Source organism: Archocentrus centrarchus, unplaced genomic scaffold, assembly GCF_007364275.1.
Source record: "Archocentrus centrarchus isolate MPI-CPG fArcCen1 unplaced genomic scaffold, fArcCen1 scaffold_64_ctg1, whole genome shotgun sequence".
Lineage (NCBI taxonomy): Eukaryota > Metazoa > Chordata > Actinopteri > Cichliformes > Cichlidae > Archocentrus > Archocentrus centrarchus.
Genome location: NW_022060281.1, coordinates 362,623 through 385,889, shown reverse-complemented (window position 1 = coordinate 385,889; position 23,267 = coordinate 362,623). Strand labels below are relative to the sequence as shown.

The 23,267-nt window shown below is 45.6% G+C and overlaps 1 protein-coding gene across 1 annotated transcript; it reads right to left on the bottom strand.

The window, feature by feature from the left end:
• Positions 1-203: 203 nt before the first annotated feature.
• LOC115777688 (immunoglobulin lambda-1 light chain-like) lies at positions 204-23,206 on the bottom strand. Its single transcript, XM_030725634.1, has 6 exons — positions 23,102-23,206; positions 22,686-23,009; positions 2,740-2,787; positions 1,132-1,434; positions 922-996; positions 204-497 (listed from the first exon to the last, which is right to left on the bottom strand). Exons 1-6 carry the CDS (start codon positions 23,142-23,144, stop codon positions 349-351), a joined length of 942 nt encoding a protein of 313 aa, XP_030581494.1. The 5' UTR covers positions 23,145-23,206; the 3' UTR covers positions 204-348.
• Positions 23,207-23,267: the final 61 nt, after the last annotated feature.

Genomic DNA, 23,267 nt, shown 5'->3' with positions numbered 1-23,267 from the left:
AATATTTGTAATTGTAATTTACTACAAGCAGAAATTCAATCAATGACTTGTTTGTTTGTTAAGAAGGGTGGACTCAAGATACCTTTGAAAGTGAGGAAGACTATACATGAAGTACAAAAAAATTACACAAGAGCATAAAAATATAATATAATCTATGTGTGACTGAAGTTACTGTTTAGTACAAGTACATTTAATGTGAAAACACTCGACACTACAGACTCAGTAACACAAACATGTGGATATGAGCTGAGAGTAAGACAAAGATCTCAGATGTGTGAATGGTGATCAAAGTGATGAATGAGATGAATGGATGAGATTTGATGGTGAGAAAAGGCGAGCAGAAAACAGTCAGTCAGCATGTGTGCAGTTGGTGGACGCTCCCTTGTTTCTGAGGATCATCAGCAGAGAGAGTCCACAGCAGTACACCAGACTCTTCACTATCAGCACTGTGGACAGCAGGCAGAGCAGCTTCACCCTGCACTGAGACTGGAAGGACCCTGAAGGACACACACACACACACACACACACACACACACACACACACACACACACACACACACACACACACACACACACACACACACACACACACACAGTGGGGTTATTCCTGTGAGATGAAGGAGAAAAAGTCCAAATAGAAACAGTCACAGCTTCTTCTTCAAGTGGATGAATGCATTGATTTGTGTTTGTGTCCACTTGGGGGCAGAAGAACTCCACAAGCAGCTAACAAACTGATCTCTGACATATTATGGTCTGTGTGCTGTTTGGTGCTGAGCAGCTAGTGTACAGTGGCTTTCTCAGAGCTTGTTTGATGAAGATATGAATGAGTGGAACAACTTTGAGACTGAGTCCCTAAAGTTGTTCCAGCTCCCTCATTGGACATTGGAGCTGTCCATGCAGAGAGGCAGCAGGTGATCTTACAGTCAGCTGGCTGCAGAGCTGGCAGGTCTGCTGGCTCTCTCTCTGGAGGACAGGAGGCTGCTGGAGCTGGAAGCTCTGAAACACAAAAGGAGTCAAATGTTTGGAGCTGCAGTGACAAATGTCAGTCCTCTGCTCCTCTGCTCTCTTTGACAGCATCTCCACATGAAGCTGAATCCCTGAAGCTGAACACAGTCAGCGAGCCTTCATTACCTTCTTGTGTTTGGGCCTCCACTGTGCCCCCCTCGTGCTTGACGGAGCAGCTATATTTCCATGTGCTGTTCTGAGGGATCAGTAAGATGGAGGCTCTGTGTCCCGGCTCTCTGAGCTCCAGCTGCTCTCCCTCAGCAGGGGGCAGCTCCTCCAGCCCGCCGTTCTTCTTCTGTCTTTTCCAGGAGAACTGGACCAGAGGAGGAAACATGGCTGAGGCCACACACAGCAGGGAGCTGCTCCCCTCCAGGTGGGCTCTGGATGCTGCTGGGTACACGCTCACCACGGGCTTCACTACCTGCTCATCTGAAGTTTGACAGCAGCAACAAGCAGCACAGACACACATTCACACAGTCAGCAGCAGCTTCCAGCACTGCACTGCATTCAGTCTGATCCTGGAAACTACATGGACTCTGATCACTAAACTACTCATCAATACAGCACAAAGTTCACTACATACACTGGATTCAGCTTCAGATCAAACACAGTCAGAACCTCATGTCAGCAGAAATATAAAATAAAAGTTATACAGCTAGATTTCAATTTGATAACTAAACAGAAATTAGTATAATTATATTTACCACTTTCACAGTTGGTTTTTCCTTTGAATATTCTTGCACATCTCTCTTTATATAAATTACATTTATTATGATTTATTTATATAATTACATCACAAAATACTTTCTTTTCAAAACGTACTCATATATCCAAAAGTCCTCATGTGTCATTTAATATCACTATGATACAAATATAATAAAAATATAAATTGTTTAGCAAGTACATTCAATTATTACACACAAATAAAAATGTGTATCAGTCGTCTTCATTTCAGTTTTAATTTCTTATCTTTGGCTCCAACTTGCATTATGACTCATTCTTAAAGGAAACAAAGATTTATTAATATCAGTAATTTCAGGCTGTAGGACTTTCTGTGTGGCTGCAGCTGAACTCTCTGCACATCATCAACAAACTAACATAAATGTAGAAGCAGCAGATTTTTACTGTCAACTTATTTTCTACATTTTCACAATAAACAACAAAATGAAACTAAATGTTTTTACTGTCATGTGCAGTTTAGACTCACACATCAAACACACACAAATCTGAGTTTAACATCATATTTTATCAAACATTTGTAGGAGATCATTTTATCTTCTAAGTTCATCATTGCTAATATTTTAATTCATTTCCAAAGAAAAAAAGACTCTTTGAATTAATGACAGAGAAAATACATAAATGCAAAAAATCGTTGACACAATTAAAGTTAAAATTTTCTGAGTTTAAATTTATATCAAATTCTTTTCTCCATCTAATCTGATGTTGCTGTCAGAAAGCAGCAGATGGTGCAGAATTACTGAGATGATCAAATCCTAAATATCTGTAACATCACTAATATTTGCAGAAATAAAGAATAACTTTAGTTGTTCAGTGAGATTTAAACATGTTTTCAGAGATTATTGAGCTTTTCTTATGGAACAATGGCTGCAGATGAATTCTCTACTAATTATGAACAAACTAACATGTAAAGCCTGAAGCAGCACAAACTGACTTTAAACACATTTTCAACTTCTACAATAAAACAACTGAAGGAAAATAAATGTTTGTTCTTACCTGTTACACTCAGTTTGGTTCCAGAGCCAAAGATGCGGTAGTAGTATCCTCCTCCCACAGTGAGACAGACTGATACAAAAACCTGTCTGCTGCTGAATGTGTCAGCTGAGGTGAATGAGTCCAAATGATGAAGCAGGATCATATTTCAGCTCCATGATGAGTTTCTCTAATGTTCATATCAACATGACTGTCTCTGCTTCTCTTTTCTTTTAGCCACACTAGCAGCATGGCTCTGATGTTAATGTCAGTCTGTTGGTCAGTCCACTACTTTAGTCCACATGGATTGGATCTGGACTAAAGGATGATGGACTGACTCCAGTTTTGTCCAATGCATCATCTGAGTGTGAGTGTGAGCCTGATAGAAAGAAGAAAATGCTTCAAGGCAGTGAATAAAGTGCTGTTTGAATGTGTGTGAATCTCTGAATGTGCCTTGTAGGAAAAACTGCTTTGAGTGCTCAGAGTAGCAAATCCCTCTATAAGTACCAGTCCATTGATCCATCAGTGATGCTCCCACACCTTTCTGATGTGGTTTTGTTGCAGCCTTCAAAGCACAGCTGCTGTATTTAGAAGTGAACCATGTTGGTCTGCACAGGCTCTTCTATTCTGAACACTGACAGGATTTCCTTTGCTGTTTCTGCTGCTCTGCCCATTTTCCTCTGTTTGCTGCAGCTTGATGGAGCTTCTGTAAAAACAGACCCAGAGTTATTTTTAGTGGAGCAAAGAGATGCTTCAGGGATGCTTCTGAAATGTGCTGCGGCAGGTCTGCTGGAATCATCAGTGTTGTATTGAGTGTCCTCGATCAGCTCCGGCAGCCTAGTTGGAGCACAAAGCGCCCATGCCTGCTGTTAAAAATAGTGCTTTGGAACAACCAAGTCCAACAGAGTCCAACAAAAACTGTGAGAAAGAGCTGGAAGAGAGCAGTTCATGAGAGAAAATCCAACATGTCAGAATTAAAGCTGCTCTCAGTAAAAATGGAGTCAAATTCTTCCAAACTGATGAGCTGGACTGATTATCAGTTACTGCAGGTGCTCCAGCAGAGGAGGAGCGGGAACCACCAGAACTGCCAAACCCCACTGACACACATCACACACACCACAAATACCACACTCACAGACACACAGCTATAGAAAACAGAGGAAGGAAAGAAAATAAATAAAAATGAATGTCGTCATAAGTTTTAAAATCATGTGTTAGAGAGGAGTCCTAAACACCTGATCCAGATCCAGCAGTTGGGACAGAAACCAACTGTGAGAAGCTTGTGGAAGGCTACAAACTACTTTTAGTAAGCAAATTTTATTTGTTTATTACTTTCACAGTCAGTTGTCACAAAGCGCTGTACATGGTAAATAAAAAAAAAACAAAGACAGTAATTAAACACCATAATAGCTAAAAACCAAAAAAAAAACCAATAAAAATTCTCAGCAGAAGGCCTTTTAAAAGAAAAGTTTTAAAGTCAACTAAGCGTACATGTAGAGGTAGACTGTTCCACAGGCTTAGCTTACTGTAAGGAATGTAAAATCGGATTATTGTGAGCTTGTTTGCTAGAATGTGTTAATAATCTGGCTGCAGCGTTATGTATTGCTTGGAGACGTGAAAGATAAGATAATCCGTTATTTGTCCCACAATGTGGGAAATTTACAGTGTTGCAACAGCAAAGGGACAGCAGAAAACACAAATACAAGAATTAATAATATATAAAATCTGATAGAATACTAGAATACCACAAAAATCTCTACACACTTTACACATTTATATACGTCAGTAAAAAATACACATTTATACACATTAGTAAAAGGGAGTAATTATTGCACTTGTTTAGTTTGGGTGAATGAGTAATAAGGTAAACAGTCTGCTGTGGGTCAGTGCTGGTTGTAGCCTCTGACAGCAGCAGGAAGGAAGGACCTACAATGGTGCTCTCTTACACACTTTGGGTACAGCAGTCACTCACTGTTGGAGCTGCTGGTGCTGCCACAGGCCCATGCATGGGGTGGGAGTCGTTCCTCAGTATGTATCAGGGTTATAATAGTTTGGGATTTTACATTATCATTTAGTTTTGGTTAGTTTTTCCTTTTTTTTCTTTAATTCAGTTAGTTTTAATAAGTTTTCAGAGTGTTTTTGCTCGTTTTTATTATTTTTTATTTTTGGTTTACTGTTAGCTTTAGTTTAGTTTCGTTAGTTTCTGTATTAGTTTTAGTTTTTCATACTTTGTCAGGTGCAAGATTCAAGGTACAAGAGTAACACTTGTGTAATAAAAACTCAACCAAAGATACCTTTAAAGAAATATATTCAACAACCAACTGTTCACAGACAGCAGCACTATGTGCTAATTGTGTGTAATATTAAGGACACACATGAACGTCAACAGGGAGAAACAAAGAAAAACATGAACTCCCAAACTCAATAAATTCTACAATAAACTCCCAATAAAGTTCAGTGTCAGTGCAGTAGATTAACAGCAGCTTCTTTTTTGGAGCTAGCTTGGTTAGATGCTCCATATGTGGCCGACCTCATGTCGCACTTCTGCTTGTGTAACTGGATTGTGTGTTCATTACCTTACGGTCGTGTGCTGGTGTTTTATATGCGGTGCCGGCTGGGACTTCTTTTGGTCCTCGCTCAGTTTTTTGGCTGCAAACATATTTGTCCCTGTTTGTTCACTTTCTTCATTCCCTCGCGTCCATTCCGACAGTTTTAGCAGCTCCCTCCAGGAACTTGCTGACATTTGTGATCATTTGTTCACAGTGGACATCTATGAAACCATCTATGTCCACTGTGAACAACCATCATTGAACAGAGGAGGTGGATTACGTCACCAACTTTCCCCCGCTTACAGTGCTGTCCTGAGCTCCCTTCCCAGACGTCTCAACCCCCATTCACACCTTTGTTCCAGTGACCTCAATAGGCCACAGGAAACAATGGAGCGGAGTCCTAAATTGGTTTCAACTGAAACCACTGATTAAATATGACCCACGCCCCCTTCACACCTGGGCACATGTGTTCACGCACATGATCAATAGAGGGTCATAACCACCTCCAGGGGACTACGCCCACAGGGGTTTAAATACCTGGGTCTCTCCACCATTTGGTTGAGAACTGAAGAAGCCTTTCGGATGAGAGGTGAAACGTCTTCAAGAAACAAAAAGAAGTCCAGTCGCCTTTTTCAAGCTCCAAAGATCAATCCATAAGGCTTTGAAATCAAATGACAAACAAGAAAAGGAAGGTCATTGTATCTACGATTTTAGTTAGTTTAAGTCCATCCATCCATTCGCTTCTGCTCATCCTGTTCAGGGTTGCGGGGGGGAGGGGGCTGGACCCTTTCCCAGCTGTCATAGGGAGAGAGGCAGGGTACACCCTGAACAGGTCGCCAGCCTGTCGCAGAGCCAACACAGAGAGACAAACAACCTTTCACACTCATACCTATGGACAATTTAGAGTAGCCAATTAACCTAACCCCAGTAAGTGCATGTCTTTGGAATGTGGGAGGAAAAAGGAGTACCCGGAGGAAACCCACGCAAGCACAGGGAGAACATGCAAACTCCACACAGAGAGAGGGAGAGGCCTGGGCCAAGGTGGAATCAAACCCAGGCCTTCCAGATGGTATTCTAACTGTGAGGCAGTAGTGCTAACCACTGCGCCACTGTGCCGTTAGTGTTTTAAACTCACAATACAGTTTTAGTCAGTTATCGTTTTTTCCTTTTAATTTTAGTTTTTATTTATTAAAGTTAACAACATTTTTTCAATTTCAGTTTTCGTTATTTTGTTCATTTTCGTTAACTATAATAATCCCGGTTCAGACACCAGTCCACAAAGTCTGAGATCAGTCCTCTGTACTCGCTGTCCTCATCATGAGGCCAACGATCGCAGAGTCATCTGAGAACTTCTGGAGATGACATGACTGTGAGCTGTACCTGAAGTCAGCAGTGTACACGGTGCAAAGGAATGGAGCCAGGACTGTTCCTTGGGAGGCTCCTGTGCTGCTGACCACTGTATCAGACAAACAGTCCCGAGCCCTCACATACTGTAGTCGACTGGTTAGGTAGTCCAGGATCCAGTTTGACAGTTTACAACCGACTCCAACGTATTCCAGTTTGTCCCTCAGAAGACTCGGCCCAATAGTATTGAAGGCACTGGAGAAATCAAAAAAGGTGATTCTTACAGTGCTCCTCGGCTTCTCCAGGTGATGCAGAGCTCTGTCCAGCAGATGGATAACAGCATCGTCTCCAGGCTCATAACACTGCATGAAAAGTGGGTTTTTCCACAGTTTCTTGTATGTAATATTGCTGCGCGCCTTGAGCTTTAGGGCTCTCAGCAGGAGGCTTTGGCCAGAACAATAAACTGTAGGGAAACTGCCGTGGACTCTCTGTGTCAGTGCTCCCTGAGCTTCCCCCCCTCTCCTCAGGTCTAGGGCAGGCTCTCATATGTAAAGGAGGTTTCTGTGAGTCATACAAATGCAAATCAAGTACTCACCAGTGGTCACCAGTACTCACCAGTGGTCTACCCCTCCCAACAGTTGTAACCAACATATTTTTATTTTGAGATATATATAATCAAATTTACATTATCATCTTTTAAGCCTTTTTCCATTACAATGTAACTACACATAAATTATTATACAGGGAAACATTCAAACAAGACTAAACTCAAAAGAAGTCATTCATCCATCCATCCATTTTCTTCCGCTAATCCGGGGCCGGGTCGCGGGGGCAGAAGCCTAAGCAGAGAAGCCCAGGCTTCCCTCTCCCCAGCCACCTCCTCCAGCTCATCCGGAGGGACCCCAAGGCGTTCCCAGGCCAGCCGAGATACATAATCTCTCCAGCGTGTCCTGGGTCTACCACGGGGCCTCTTCCCGGTGGGACATGCCCGGAACACCTCACCCAGGAGGCGGCCAGGAGGCATCCTAATCAGATGCCCGAGCCACCTCAACTGGCTCCTTTCGATGTGGAGGAGCAGCGGCTCTACTCTGAGCCCCTCCTGGATGGCTGCACTCCTCACCCTATCTCTAAGGGAGAGGCCAGCCACCCTTCGAAGGAAACTCATTTCTGCCGCTTGTATTCGCGATCTTATTCTTTCGGTCACTACCCAAAGCTCGTGACCATAGGTGAGGGTAGGAACGTAGATCGACCGGTAAATCGAGAGCTTCGCTTTTACGCTAAGCTCCCTCTTCACCACGACGGACCGGTGCAGCGTCCGCATCACTGCAGAAGCAGCCCCGATCCGCCTGTCGATCTCCCGTTCCCTTCTCCCATCACTCGTGAACAAGACCCCGAGATACTTAAACTCCTCCACTTGAGGCAAGAACTCGTTCCTGAGCCGGAGATGGCACTCCACCCTTTTCCGGCTGAGGACCATGGCCTCAGACTTAGAGGTGCTGATTCTCATGCCAGCCGCTTCACACTCGGCTGCGAACCGTTCCACTGCGAGCTGGAGGCCCCCCCCGATGAAGCCAACAGAACCGCATCATCTGCAAAAAGCAGAGATGAGACTCTGAGGCCACCAAGGAAGAAGCCTTCCGCCACCTGGCTACACCTAGAAATTCTGTCCATAAAAATTATGAACAGAATCGGTGACAAAGGGCAGCCCTGACGGAGTCCAACACCCACAGGAAACGAATCCGACTTATTACCGGCTATACGGACCAAGCTCTCACTGTGGTTGTACAAGGACTGAATGGCCCACAACAATGGGCCAGACACCCCATACTCCCGCAGAACCTCCCAAAGGACACCCCGAGGGACACGGTCGAATGCCTTCTCCAAGTCCACAAAGCACATGTAGACTGGTTGGGCAAACTCCCATGCACACTCGAATATCCTTGAGAGGATAAAGAGCTGGTCCAGCGTTCCACGACCAGGACGAAAACCGCATTGTTCCTCCTGAATCCGAGGTTCGACTAACGGACGCACCCTCCTTTCCAGCACCCTGGCATAGACCTTACCGGGGAGGCTGAGTAGTGTGATCCCCCAAAAGTTGGAGCACACCCTCCGGTCTCCCTTCTTAAAGATGGGGACCACCACCCCAGTCTGCCAATCCAATGGCACTGCCCCAGATCTCCACGCGATGTTGCAGAGGCATGTCAACCAAGACAGCCCTACAACATCCAGAGCCTTCAGGAACTCAGGGCGAATCTCGTCCACCCCAGGGGCTCTGCCACCAAGGAGTTGTTTAACTACCTCAGTGACCACACCCCCAGTGATGGTCAAGTCATCCCCCTCATCCCCAGACTCTGCTTCCACTACAGAAGGCGTGTCAGTGGGATTCAGGAGGTCCTCGAAGTATTCCTTCGACCGTCCGACTATAGCCTCAGTTGAAGTCAGCAGCACCCCCCCCGCACTATAAACAGTGTGAGTGAAGCACTGCTTTCCCTTCCTGAGTCGCCTGACGGTTTGCCAGAATCGCTTCGATCCCGTCCAAAAGTCTTTTTCCATAGCCTCACCGAACTCCTCCCACACCCGAGTTTTTGCTTTGGCCACTACCCGAGCTGCATTCCGCTTGGCCTGTCGATACCTGTCAGCTGCCTCCGGAGTCCCACAGGTTAACCAAGCCCGATAGGACTCTTTCTTCAGCTTGATGGCTCCCTTCACCTCCGGTGACCACCATCTGGTTCGGGGGTTACCACCACGACAGGCACCAACCACCTTGCAGTCACAGCTCTGAGCAGCAGCCTCAACAATGGAGGTGCGGAACATGGTCCATTCGGACTCAATGTCCTCAGCCTCCCTCGGAATGCTGTCGAAGTTCTGCCGGAGGTGGGAGTTGAAGATCTCCCTGACTGGGGCTTCTGCCAGGCGTTCCCAGCGCACCCTCACAATACGTTTAGGTGTGCCAGGTCTGTCCAGCATCTTCCCCCGCCACCTGATCCAACTCACCACCAGGTGGTGATCAGTTGACAGCTCAGCTCCTCTCTTCACCCGAGTGTCCAGAACATACGGCCGCAGGTCTGATGATACGATTACAAAATCGATCATCGACCTGCGACCTAGGGTGTCCTGGTGCCATGTGCACTTATGGACATCCTTGTGTTCGAACACGGTGTTTGTTATGGACAAACTGTGGTTTGCACAGAAGTCCAATAACAAAACACCATTCGGGTTCAGATCGGGCAGGCCGTTCCTCCCAATCACGCCCCTCCAGGTCTCACTGTCATTGCCCACGTGAGCGTTGAAGTCTCCCAGCAAGACTATGGAGTCACCAGATGGAGCACTCTCCAGCACCCCACCCAGCAACTCCAAAAAGGGTGGGTACCCTGAACTGTCATTCGGCGCATAAGCGCAAATAACAGTAAGGACCCGTTCCCCAGCCCGAAGGCGCAGGGAGACTACCCTCTCGTCCACCGGTGAAAACTCCGACGTACAGGCAGCAAGCCGGGGGGATACAAGAATACCCACCCCAGCTCGCCGCCTCTCACCGAGGGCAACTCCAGACTGGAACAGAGTCCAGCCCTTCTCCAGGAGACTGGTTCCAGAGCCCAGGCCATGCGTTGAGGTGAGCCCAACTATATCTAGCTGGTATCTCTCAACCTCACGCACTAGCTCAGGCTCCTTCCCCACCAGAGAGGTGACATTCCATGTCCCAATAGCCAGTTTGGATAGCCGGGGATCAGTCCGCCAGGGCCTCCGCCCTCGGCCACCACCCGACACACACTGCACCCGACCCCTACGACACCTCCTGCGGGTGGTGGGCCTGCAGGAGGGCGGGCCCATGTAACCTCTTCGGGCTGCGCCCGGCCAAGCACCACGGGCTAATGCCTGGCCACCAGACGCTCTCCCTCGAGCTCCCTCCCCAGGCCTGGCTCCAGGGTGGGGCCCCGGTAACCCTATCCCGGGCAGGGTAAACTGTTCCCTTGTTTTTTCACTCATAAGGGTCTTCTGAACCGCTCTTTGTCTGGACCCTCACCCAGGACCAGTTTGCCATGGGAGACCCTACCAGGGGGACAAGCCCCCAGACAACATAGCTTCTGCGATCACTGGGACACACAAACCCCTCCACCACGATAAGGTGGCGATTCACGGAGGAGATATACTGAACCCGCCCCATTATATCCGAATGACACATGGGGGTATAATTGTATGCTAGGATTGACCCGAGAAGGGACCCCCTTGAATTGTTCTACATTGGCGGCGATATTTCCCCCAATTGATAACCAAACCAAATCGGCCCCATTTGAACCGGTCAAGGGCAATCAAACTTACACCTGTTTCAAGTTTAACTCGACAACTCGAGCCGGAAACCCAACTTCTGTTAGGACATTGTTGGGCAATATCGATTCAAATTGGTGCAGCACCACGGTAGGCGGGGATGAAATCGGAACATGGGCTAGAAGTGGGTTGTGTTATTATTGTGGGGGTAGACGGCTAACTGTAAGAATTCCAAAAAACTCTGATGGAGTTTGTGCAATGGTTCGATTGGCCACTCCGCTGCTGCTATTGGGAGAAAGAGTGACCCCGCTTAAGGTAGGTTCGCGAAGCGCAGTGCAAGCATTGAAGAAGAAGAAGAAGAAACAGCCTTTATTGTCCCACAGAGGGGAAATTTGGGTGTAACAGCAGCCGCAGTTATTATAAATATAAATAAAGATATAATAATTCACACTATTAAGAAAAGAATATATATAAAATCAACAAACAATATTAACCTTAATACTACTAATAATAACACTATATACAATGTACATGATGTGCCTGTGTGTTGAACCTTAACAGGCCGGACTATTTACAGTATATTATATATTATCCTACATTGTGTAGGCTATTGTGGTTTTTGTTGGGAGCAGTGATGGTTATAAAGTCTTACAGCTGCTGGGAGGAAGGATCTACGATAACGCTCCTTTGTGCATTTAGGATGCAGCAGTCTGTCACTGAAGGAGCTCTCCAGCTCAGCAACAGTTTCATGCATGGGATGGGAGACCTTGTCCATCAGTGATGTTATTTTGGTCAGAGTCCTTCTGTCTCCCACCACCTGCACTGAGTCGAGAGGACATCCTAGGACAGAGCTGGCTTTCCTGATGAGCTTGTCTATCCTCTTCCTCTCAGCTGTAGACAAGCTGCTGCTCCAACATACTGCTGCATAGAAGATGGCTGATGCCACCACAGAGTCATAGAAGGTCTTGAGGAGTGTCCCCTGCACTCCAAAAGACCTCAGCCTTCTCAGCAGGTAGAGTCTGCTCTGACCCTTCCTGTAGAGCGCATCAGTGTTATGAGTCCAGTCCAGTTTATTGTTTAGGTGAACACCCAGGTACTTATAAGAGTCCACTATCTCAATGTCCACTCCCTGGATGTTCACCGGTGTCCGTGTGGTGGGTCTGCGCCTGCGGAAATCCACCACCAGCTCCTTGGTTTTAGCGGCGTTGATCAGGAGGTGGTTCCGCTGGCACCAGTCCACAAAGTCCTGAGTCCACTGTCTGTACTCTGAGTCATCCTCACCTGTGATGAGGCCAACTATGGCAGAGTCGTCAGAGAACTTCTGCAGATGGCAGCGTGGGGAGTTGATGGAGAAGTCTGCAGTGTAGAGGGTGAAGAGGAACGGTGCCAGCACAGTTCCCTGTGGGGCCCCCGTACTGCAGACCAGCCTGTCAGAGACACAGCCCTGTGTCCTCACGTACTGTGGGCGGTCAGTGAGGTAGTCCAGTATCCACTCGGAGATTGATCCGTCGACGTTGCCGACATATTCTTATTAAACGGGATTTGGTAACTGAATTCATGGGAAACGGAAATCCAACATATCTGGATGCAATTGGTGTACCGCGGGGCGTTCCAAATGAATTTAAATTGATAGATCAAGTGGCGGCCGGCTTTGAGAATATCCCAATTATTTCGGCGTTGTTTCCAATTACTCCAAATAAAAATGTGGATCGCATAAATTATATACACTACAATGTCTTGAGACTGGCAAATCTAACCAGGGATGCCGTGGAGGGCCTGGCGGAACAACTAGGCCCCACGTCGTTAATGGCCGTACAAAATCGCATGGCTTTGGACATGTTGTTGGCAGAAAAAGGTGGAGTGTGCACCATGTTCGGTGACATGTGTTGCACGTTCATACCAAATAATACTGCTCCGGATGGCTCGGTAGCTAGGGCCCTGGATGGTCTTAGGACACTGTCTAAAACTATGCATGATCATTCCGGGTTAGAGAATCCGGTGGATGAATGGTTCAATAGGGTGTTTGGGCAATGGAAGGGTGTCATTATCTCTCTGTTGATGTCATTGGCTACTTTTGCAGGAATTTTGGTCACTTGTGGATGCTGTTGTGTGCCCTGCATCCGTTTCCTCTGTGTTCAGTGTATTACCAGAACTATTGAAGGAGGGGTTAAGGGTCCACCTCCAGCATATCAGATGCCGTTGCTTGGAGTGGAGTCAGAGGAACTGGAGTGGGAGCCCGCAGAAGCATTTACAACTGATTGTGAGCTCTAGAAGAGCTCAAAAGGGGGAATTGAAGGAATTGATTATTGCAGATTTGTGAAAATATAAGGTTTATTGTGGAGGTTGCAGTATTCTGATCAGGGAAAGAATGTGAAGAAGTCTCAGAGGAGTGTGTCTCCCATTGTTTACATTAGGCAGTAGTGGGGGTCGCATAACTGGGAGAGCTCTGGTCAGAACTTGGGAAAAACAACTCCTTATTTGGCTTGGGGCCAGAATCATAAAACAATGGGGGCACGCATAGACACTCTGAGATTGCCATGCGCTTACTGAGAGGTGACACCTTAACCGTGGTAAGGGATATTATTTCGCAATCTCCAAGCATGCTTTTATTATTCTGCATTATTTTTGATCTCATGTATTATATGTGGTGATTAATAAATCTTGAATAACGAAGTTAGAAGTCTCACCTTTCCTTTTCTTTATAAATGAACTCGGGGGGACACTGAAACAAAGGGAGCACGTGTCCAACAAAGCAGTACAGCAGGATGTGTATTCTGAAGAGATCAGGTGTGTACAAAAGAATGAGAAGCTACCCAGAACCAGTCCTCTCAAGAACTTAGACCCTTATCTGCATAAAAATGGACCCCTTAGAGTAGGAGGTCACATCGCTGTCTCAAACTTAACTCAAGGTGAAAAGAACCCACTTTTAGTTACAGGCCACCACCATGTAGTGGTTGTTCTCATAAAGCACTATCATGATCAGGTTCACCTTCAAGATAAGATAAGATAGCTTTATTGTCACTGTACATTCAGAGAAATTTCCATTGCAACCACCGTGTTATATAAAAAAATGTATATACACTATACATAAACAATAAGTAAAATACACAGTAAGTTAAGTTGGGGTGTATGTGAGTGCAGTGTGTGGCTGCAGTGAGGGGGTGATTGTCTGGGTGTTGCTGCTGGGAGGTGTCTGAGTATGAGTGACTGCAGGGTGATGAGGTCTGTTGGTGGTAGTCCGTATGTTTCTGTACCGCTTTCCTGATGGAAGTGGTGCAAACAGTCTGCGGTCCGAAGCGATGGCTCTGGCTCTCTTTTTGACCCGGCCTGCATATGTAGAGTCAAGGTCTGGGAGGGGGCAGCCTACAATACCCTGTGCTGTACTTACCACCCGGGCCAGTTGTTTCCTCTCCAGTGCGGTGCAGCTGCCAACCACACTGTCACACTGAGGCAGAGTACACTTTCAATTGTGGCCCAGTAGAAGTTCAGGAGCAGCTGAGATGAGAGTCCAGCTCGTTTCAGCTTCCTGAGGAAGAAGAGTGTTTGTGTGCCTTCTTCACCAGCTGGGAGGAGTTGGAAGACCAGGAAAGGTCAGATGTTACGTGGAGGCCCGGGAACTTGATATTCTCCACATTGTTACGGCCCTGGCTGAAATGTTAGTTGTGTGTGTGACTGTTTGTGTACATGTCTATGTTTCAAGTGTTTGTGTCCACAGGAGTTTGGCATTCTCGGTGGCCCCGCCTCCTTCGCTGGCGATTGGACGTCCTGGGGGATTGGCGCCCCATCTGGCGACTGGCGATTGGCTCCGGGTACCAGCTGATGGCCAGCTGACCGCTCAAAGGCTCTTTGCAGCTGCCGCCCGGGGGGGGGGGGGGGGCAGAGTGTTGTGTTTTGTCTCGTGTGTCAGGTGCGAAACGGAAGGGTTGCGCTGCGTTATTCTTTTTGGGATCTTTTCTCCTGTTTTTTGGTTAGGGAGTTAGGGATAGTGAATGTCATTTGTTTGTTTTGTTTGGGTAGGGTTTAGTTAGTTTTCTCTCCCCTAGGTTAGCTGTTTTGTTTGTTTTGTTTGGCCTTGGCCCACCCAGGAGTTTAAGTTCTTGCACATTCAATAAACTGTCAAATCGTTATATCTGACCTGCTTGTAGTGTGTGGTGCTTTTGGGGTTGAGGCAAGGGGGCCGCCTGTCCAACTTTTGGTGTTGTGCTCTAACCCCTAGACCGGGGCGTAACATCAAGTGGGGGCTCGTCCGTTTGTTGTTTTCTCTTGCGTGTGCTGGTGTGTTGATGCTTTTTGCTTGGCGGTTTTTTCTTTTGGTGGTTGGGTATTGCCGTGCGGATCCCGGCGGACAGGTGGCAGCTGGGGTGGAGGTGTCCGAGACCAGCCTGGGTACTGCCACGGGCCCTGCCAGTCTTTTGCCAGCAGGTATGGGCACAGGACCTGTGGTTAGCATTGCAACTGAAGGAGTTAGAGCTCCAAATGAAGGCCAAGGAGGTTGAGCTGATGCATCTTCGGTTGCGAGCCATGGAGCTGGAGCCTTTATGGCATTCCAATGCCACTTCCACGCCTGTTAATGTCCTTTTTGCTGCAGCTGTCCCTGAGCAATTCAGTACCTTTTAGGGAGAGTGAGGTTGATTCATACTTTAGCGCCTTTGAACGCATCGCGACTACTCTACGATGGCCTAGAGACGTGTGGAGTCTGCTGTTTCAATGTAAACTGGTGGGAAAAGCGCAAGAGGTATGTGCAAGCCTATCCATAGACGATAGCCTAGATTATGACCTTGTTAATACCACTATTCTGCATGCATACGAATTGGAAGTTTAGGTCATGTGAAAAATCTGCCAACAAAACGCATGTGGAATTTGCCAGGGAAAAATCCCACTTGTTTGATAAATGGTGCTCTGCTTGTAAGGTTAAAGACTTTGCTCAGCTACGTGAATTGATTCTTCTGGAGGAGTTCAAAAAGTGTGTACCAGAAAACATGGTGTTGTATTTGAATGAGCAAAAGGTGGAGTCTTTATCGAAAGCTGCTGTGCTTGCAGATGAGTTTGTGTTGACGCACCGCGGCATGTTTTTGTCTGCGCGTCGCGAACTTACACCGGCTTCCAAACCCGTGAAACAGGGAAAGACCTCTCCTAAACGATCACAGCCCAGCCCTGTACCCATGGCTAATCGGGAATGTTTCTATTGTCGCGAAATTGGACATCTCGTAGCTAACTGTCCCTCGCTCCAGCGTAAAGAACACGATCAGAGCGCTAGGAGGCCGAAGAGCATGGGTTTTGTCCAGTCTGTCCCCGTAGCTCCGCCGGGCCCAAACGAGTGTGAATCGGATGGAGGGGAGGTGGGGGATAGCTACCGCCCTTTTGTTACAAAAGGGATAGTTTCGCTGACGGGGAGGGAGGACGATCAGGTGCCTGTAGCCATACTGCGTGACACTGGGGCTGCGCAGTCCCTTATTCTGCAGTCAGTGTTGCCTTTTTCGGATGATTCGTTCTGTGGGGCTGACGTTTTGGTGCGGGGCTTGAAAATGAGTGTGTTGAGAGCCCCGCTGCATAATGTTCACTTACGCTCGTCTATTGTGTCGGGTCTGGTGAAGGTTGGCGTGCGCCCGTGTTTGCCTGTGCCAGGGGTTGCGTTAATACTCAGCAATGATTTGGCCAGAGAGAGAGTTTTTCCATCCGCTGAGGTGATCGACAACCCCAATGATAACGTTAACTTGCCAGGCTGCACTGCTGCGGATCCATTCCCAGCATTTCCTGCCTGTGTCGTTATGTGCGCACAAAGCCGTAAATACAGTGGCTTGACCTGTCCAACACTTTTCTTGGTTCGTTAGATGGCTCTGGGGAAAAGGAGCGTCCCACAGAGAAAGCCGTGTCTCTTTTGACCTAAATAAGGCTGAGCTTGTGCACGTGCAACAGACCGACCCCTCGCTGGCCAAGTGTTTGTCTGCCGCACTCTCCAGCACCCAGGATCCTTGTGTTTACCGGATTGAGGATGATGTGCTGATTCGTATGTGGCATCCTCCTTCGTCTGATGATTTAGGCTGGAACGTGTTTCGCCAAGTAGTGGTACCTCAGAAGTTTAGACCCCAAATTCTTAGCCTCACTCATGACATGTTCTCTTGCCACCTAGGAATAAAGAAAACATACCACCGAATTTTACGTCATTTCTTTTGGCCTTTCTTTTGAGTGATGTGGTTCACTACTGCTGCTCTTGTCGTGTATGTCAGCTGGGGGGCAAACCAAATCAAACCATACCTCCCGCACCGCTGCACCCAATCCTTGCGATCGGGGAGCCGTTTGAACACATCCTGCTCGACTGTGTGGGTCCGCTTCCACGAACAAAGTCGGGACACCAGTACCTGCTGACTATAATGTGTGCTGCCACACGATACCCTGAGGCTTTTCCATTGCGCACTCTGAAGGTCAAAGCAGTGGTCAAAGCTCTCGTTAGTTTTTTTCAGTGTTTGGGTTACCGAAATCGATCCGAACGGATCAGGGTTCCAATTTCACATCCAAAATATTTGCTCAAGTCCTACAAACACTATCCATAAAACACCGTAAGTCCAGTGCATATCACCCCGAGTCACAAGGTGCACTCGAACGTTTTCACCAGACACTAAAGTCGATGATGAGAAAGTTTTGCCTGGAATCAGGCAAGGAGTGGGATGACAGTCTGCCATTGCTTCTCTTAGCTGTATGGGAGAGCGTGCAGGAATCCCTTGGATTTAGTCCTGCTGAACTAGTGTTTGGACACACAGTACGTGGCCACTTGCAGTTGTATAAAGAGCAATGTTTTTTGGATCCCGTGTCTACAATGCGAAATGTGCTGGATTATGCATAAGGTATGTGAGCTGGCACATAGTGCTCTTGCATCCTCCCAGGGGAGTATGAAAAAGAGGTTCGACAGGAAGGCGGTACCGAGACAGTTCCGAGTTGGGGATAAGGTTCTGACTCTTGGTAGATCCCACAGGTATTTACCTCTGTGACAGCTACTCCGTTTCATAGGGTCCTGATCACAGCCAGTAGGGTCTACCTACTGGCTGTAGCTCAGTAGGTAGAGCAGGTCACCTACTGATCGGAAGGTCAGGGGTTCGATTCCTGGCTACTCCAGGCTACATGCCAATGTATCCTTGGGCAAGATACTTAACCCCAAGTTGCTCTCCGACCGTTCCGTCGGAGGGTGAATGTTTGTGGATGTTATATAATTAAAAAAAAAAAAAGCACTTAGCTTAGTTAACATGGAAGTGCTTGTATAAATGGGTGTGCATGGGTAAATGTAAAAAACGTGTTGTATAAGCGCTTTGAGTGCTCTGACTGAGTAGAAAAGCGCTATATAAGAACTAGTCCATTTACCATTTACCATTCTGTCAGTGGGGTATTACCCTCTCCTGTAACTCAGTGATACTACTTAAGCTGTGGCGGGGCTGCTCGTCTGGCTCTAACTGCTGATAATCCTAACATCTGCCCCGCTTCCTCTGTACTCTGATGCGATCGGTCAAGAAGACTCACACAGCCGACCCCAGAATACAGCCCAATTAGTTATAGCAGCCAGCCCCTTTGATCAGTGCGCTTGTTACCGACCAGTTTCTTTTATCGGCTCGGACAATGAGCCCAAGGGACATAAGTAGGTTGAAGTGGATTACTGGAGACTACTGTGTCCAAAACAGAACCTGATGTTATAGCTTAACTTGTCTATGGCTTTACTGTTGCATGAACATTAAGTGTACCGATAAAAAGGGAATAAATTCTCAATGAATTTTATTGACTTTTTACAGTCAAATTTTATTATGCAAGTTTTCAGCTCAAGCAGTGTGCATTTAGCTCTGAATCAATCCTTAATCAATTCTCAACATGCACTAATCACTCCTAAATATCAGATCTCATAATTATTGTAAAACAATCACATTTCTTGAACAGAGTAAATACTTATGAGCTGGGTTGATGATGAAGGGGCTTGAAATTGTCCAATCATTTAAAATCCTTTTTTAGAAGAAAAGACTTCAAGTTGGTGCCTGGCCAGAAGCAACCAAGTCAAGTCAAGTCAAGTCAAGTTTATTTATAAAGCACATTTAAAACAACGACGTTGACCAAAGTGCTGTACAAGATCTGTAACCCCAAGGACTATACTAAATAAAAATAAAAATATATAAATAAATAAATAAAATAATAAAATAAAAATAAATAAATAAAAACATTAAGAACAATAAATAACATAAGAAAATTAAAAATTAAAACGTTTAAAACAAGTACCATAAAATACCATAAAACAATCATCTAAAAGGAGGTAGCACTGCAGCCAAATGCCAAGGAAAAGAAATGTGTTTTTAATAGAGATTTAAATGTGTGTATCGTCTGAGCTGTGCGGATATGGAGAGGTAGATCGTTCCATAGCTTTGGTGCTGCTGCTGCAAAAGCTCGATCACCTCTCTGTTTTAGTCTAGTTTTAGGCCTCTGTAAGAGCAGCTGGTTCGATGACCTCAGAGCTCTTACAGGGGTGTGACAGTGAAGCAGCTCAGACAGATACAAAGGTGCCAGTCCGTTTAAGGCTTTAAAAGTAAGCAATAAAATCTTAAAATCGATTCTAAAATGGACAGGGAGCCAGTGAAGGGATGACAGGACTGGGGTAATGTGTTCATGCTTTTTTAAACCGGTTAAAAGACGAGCTGCCGCATTACCACACCCAAAGTCTAGTCTGTTGCTGCCTCAGTGAAGTTGGGGGGAAAAAGGAGAAGTCCAAAAGAGAGATGTTATCCTCCTTCAGTTGACTGTCCTTCTTTTATAATCCTTACTGTTTTTCGGATGTCCTTTTAGAAATCCAACAGCTTAGGTTCTTCCAATCTTCATCTGGCAATGCAGGGAGAGTTCTCACAAAGACAGTTTGAAGTCAATTAAATGTCCACATCTGGATTGGCTTGGTCCAAGGTGCAGACTTGTCTTGGTGCTAGGAAGGGCTAGTTTTAAAACATCATCATGACAAATTATCACTCCACTGCTTGATTACCAATTATGGTATTTGACTTCCATTACTTCATTTCTCGTAATGCATGGCTTGTTTGGTACTTTCCAGTTAAGACTATTTTTAACTTGTTTTTCCCCTCTGTTCCTTCTTATTCCTAGGCAACAGGTTTCAGTTCCTCAATTCCCCTGCTCAGTGATCTCCAAGATTACACAACGTCCTTATCATGCTATGCTTGAATCATTTCTGTGTTACACACACACACACACTTATCAACTTTAGGTAGAAATCATACAGATTATTTGTTACATTTCATAAATCAACTTTTAACAACCTAGTAAATTGGAATCATGAATGTCCACATAGTATCAGACACAGACCATCGAATAACCAAGATCTCAACCTCAGCCCACTTCATTCGACACTCTTCTGCCAGGTGTGAAAATCCGTCGTGTATGATGTGCATGTGTGTAGAGATGTTTGTAAGTGTTGTGAATGTAGTAAATAAAACATGACTGCAGTCTGGTGCACAGCACCCAGGAGAAGTTCCTGCCTCTGATTTATATCCTGGGAACACAGGGCCCAGGTGTTCCCAGTTGGCACAGACGATCCCTGCCCACCAAAGACCTGAAGCACCTGGAGACTGAAAACAGGTCAGGGGTCGTCACACTTTGAAATTTGATATTATTTTTACTGTTAGACTTATCATCATTGGTTTTGTTTTAATACTACTTTAACAATGTAAGAGGGTGTGAACTTTACCGTCTTTGTCCTTAAAACAGTGGTTTCAGGTACATGGCCTCTGCCCTGCCACTTCCTCATGTTAGTGATTTAACAGCATTTTACATGAGATTTTTATATTTATACATGTAAGTGTTGTTTTTAGTTTGATGCTTCAGCTTCCATCAGGAAAGCACAGCAAGGTGACAGCACCATAAAACATATAAAAACTATTACACAGAGACAACCTGAGTGGGTATAAGCAAGAAAAAATGTAGAGCTGTAGGTCCAGCCTTGTAAGACACATGAAACTTTCTTCTGTGAGAATTAATTCATTTCCTTTTGTTTATGCTTTTCAGGGTGGGTGGGGGTGGGTGGCTGGAGCTTACACCAGCTGCCATACAGGTACAGGTGTGAATGAGGTGTGAATGTTCCAACACTTACCCACAGCCTCTGGGAAGTAATGCAGGGATCTGAACACCTGAGTTTTAGTGAAACAGCTGTCTCTGTCATGGCCCTGGGTCCTCTGACTTTTGTTTTCACCTGTGTCTCCTTGTGTCGTTGTGTTATGCTGTTCACCTGTGTTTCCCAAATGTGTCTTCTTCCCTCATCAGCACTTGTGTATTTAAGTCCTGTGGTTTCCCTGCTTGTTGTCGTGTCCTCGTCATCGTCGCCGTGTGTGTTCCTGTTTCTGAGTTTCTGCTCCTGCTTCGTCCAGTTCAGCCCTCCCTGTTTGCCATAAAGCTGAGTTCTTTTGAGTTTACATCGAGTCCAGTGTCCTGCTTTGGGTCCTCACCTGCCTGCCCAGCACACCGGTACAGTCTCAGTGCCGTCCACGCTGCTTTCTGTCCCACAAAATGAATCTTTCTAGATTCCCTTTTACTGTCTACAGTAAATGTGATTGCTCACACTTTGAACAGAGCAGCCACAACAACAGTTAAGGACAAAAATGAAGCCTGGAGAAATCTGAAATATCCATCCATCCATTCTCTCTGACTTACCTGGGACCAAGTGGGGAAGGGGGGGTGTCTAAGCAGAGAAGCCCAGACCTCCCTCTCCCCAGCAACCTGTACCACCTAATCCAGGGGGACCCCAAGGCACTCCCAGGCCATCTGAGAGATATAATATCTATTTAATACAGTAATAATTAATACCTCATTAAAGGGTCTACATACTTTCTTACTGGTTGCAATGGAGACCAAAGGTTCATTACCTTTACCTGTTTATATTCTTTTATGAAGGGTCGATATTTAAAATAAATAATTAAACATTTATTATTTGAGAATTTTTTATTGGAGTTACTGAGTTTGATATTTTGGTGTTATTGTTAAAGTGACAGTTATGAAAGATGAAGAAATGGAGGACTGGCCGTCCTACCTGTGTAGAAAAGAAAACCTTAGAACTGTTTACAGTTTATTATTTGTCGTGTAATCTTTGATTCTGTGCAGTATAAATATTTGGAGTATATTAATGTTAGCAGTACTCACCTTCTTCTGGGTGTCTCCTCAGCAGGATGTGGAGCTCAATCACCTGCTTATGAGTCCATGGAGCAAATCATAGTTCCAGGTTAGGGGAGGTTAGGTTAAAGTTTATCTATATATATATATATATGTATAAAATTTTCCTTCTGTTTTTAATATTTTGTTGGTCTGTGATTATTTCATGTTTATTGGGTTTCAACACTCAGACGTGGATTAATCTGGATGCTCACCTGTGGCAGGTAGAGTACTGAAGGAAGCTGGTTGCTGTTAGAGGGGTTGTTGTTTATGTCAGTGAAATAATCTTACTCGTATAATAAAGTCCTCAAATTTTTGGATGATTTTGATTCCAGCCTCATGCTATTTGTTTAAACCTAAGAGAACGCCAGTCAAACTGACACTGATATTTCAGTTCTGAACAATTATTTACCTGAATTATATTTTAGAAGGTTTTTTTAATTTGAACTTTAAGAATAAAAATTTTACCCACATTTTTTATTTTTATTAAATGAAAAATCTCCTTGAGCTCAGTCTGTCTGTGACTCTGAGATGGAGGTGAAATGTGTGAACCTGGGCTGTGGTTTGCTGCTCTCTTCCTGTCACAAACACTGTTTGACATCTGTTCATCTTTTTGTTCAGGCTGCACGGATCATTTCTCACTGTGGGGAGCAGATTTATAACAGGAGCAGTAGTAGGTGGCTGAATGATCACGTTTAATATTCTCTATCTTTAATTTACAGCCATTCTGTTTGTCCTCAACTGAAAAATCATCTTTCTGAGGATGACCATAATCTGAATTAATACTACAATTATTTGTATCAATACGCAGAATCATCCTGAATGTTTCTTTCTTCTGGTACCAGTCTATATCCCTGTCAGCACACTTCTCATTCCCTCCACAGCTGAAGGAGACTTTGTCTCCAACTCTCCTGGTCAATGTTAAATCGTCCTGAATCAGCTGTTCTGCTGCCATGGTAAGCAGTGCTGCAGAGACACAGACAGATAGATGAAGGTCAGTGTGACAGTGTTTGTTCCAGGTTGAGTTTGTTGGCTCCTGATTGGCTGCAAACACTCACCTGAACACAGACAGCACAGAGCAGCAGCTGGGAGGAAAAGCATTGTGTGCAGTGGTGTTTCCTCTGGTGAACCTGGGGAGAAGTGGCGCTCTGATGCAGCCGAGGCCAAACGAGGACGAGCTGCCAGATCAGACGAGGGCTCCTCAAAGCTCCCGTCGGCCCCTGC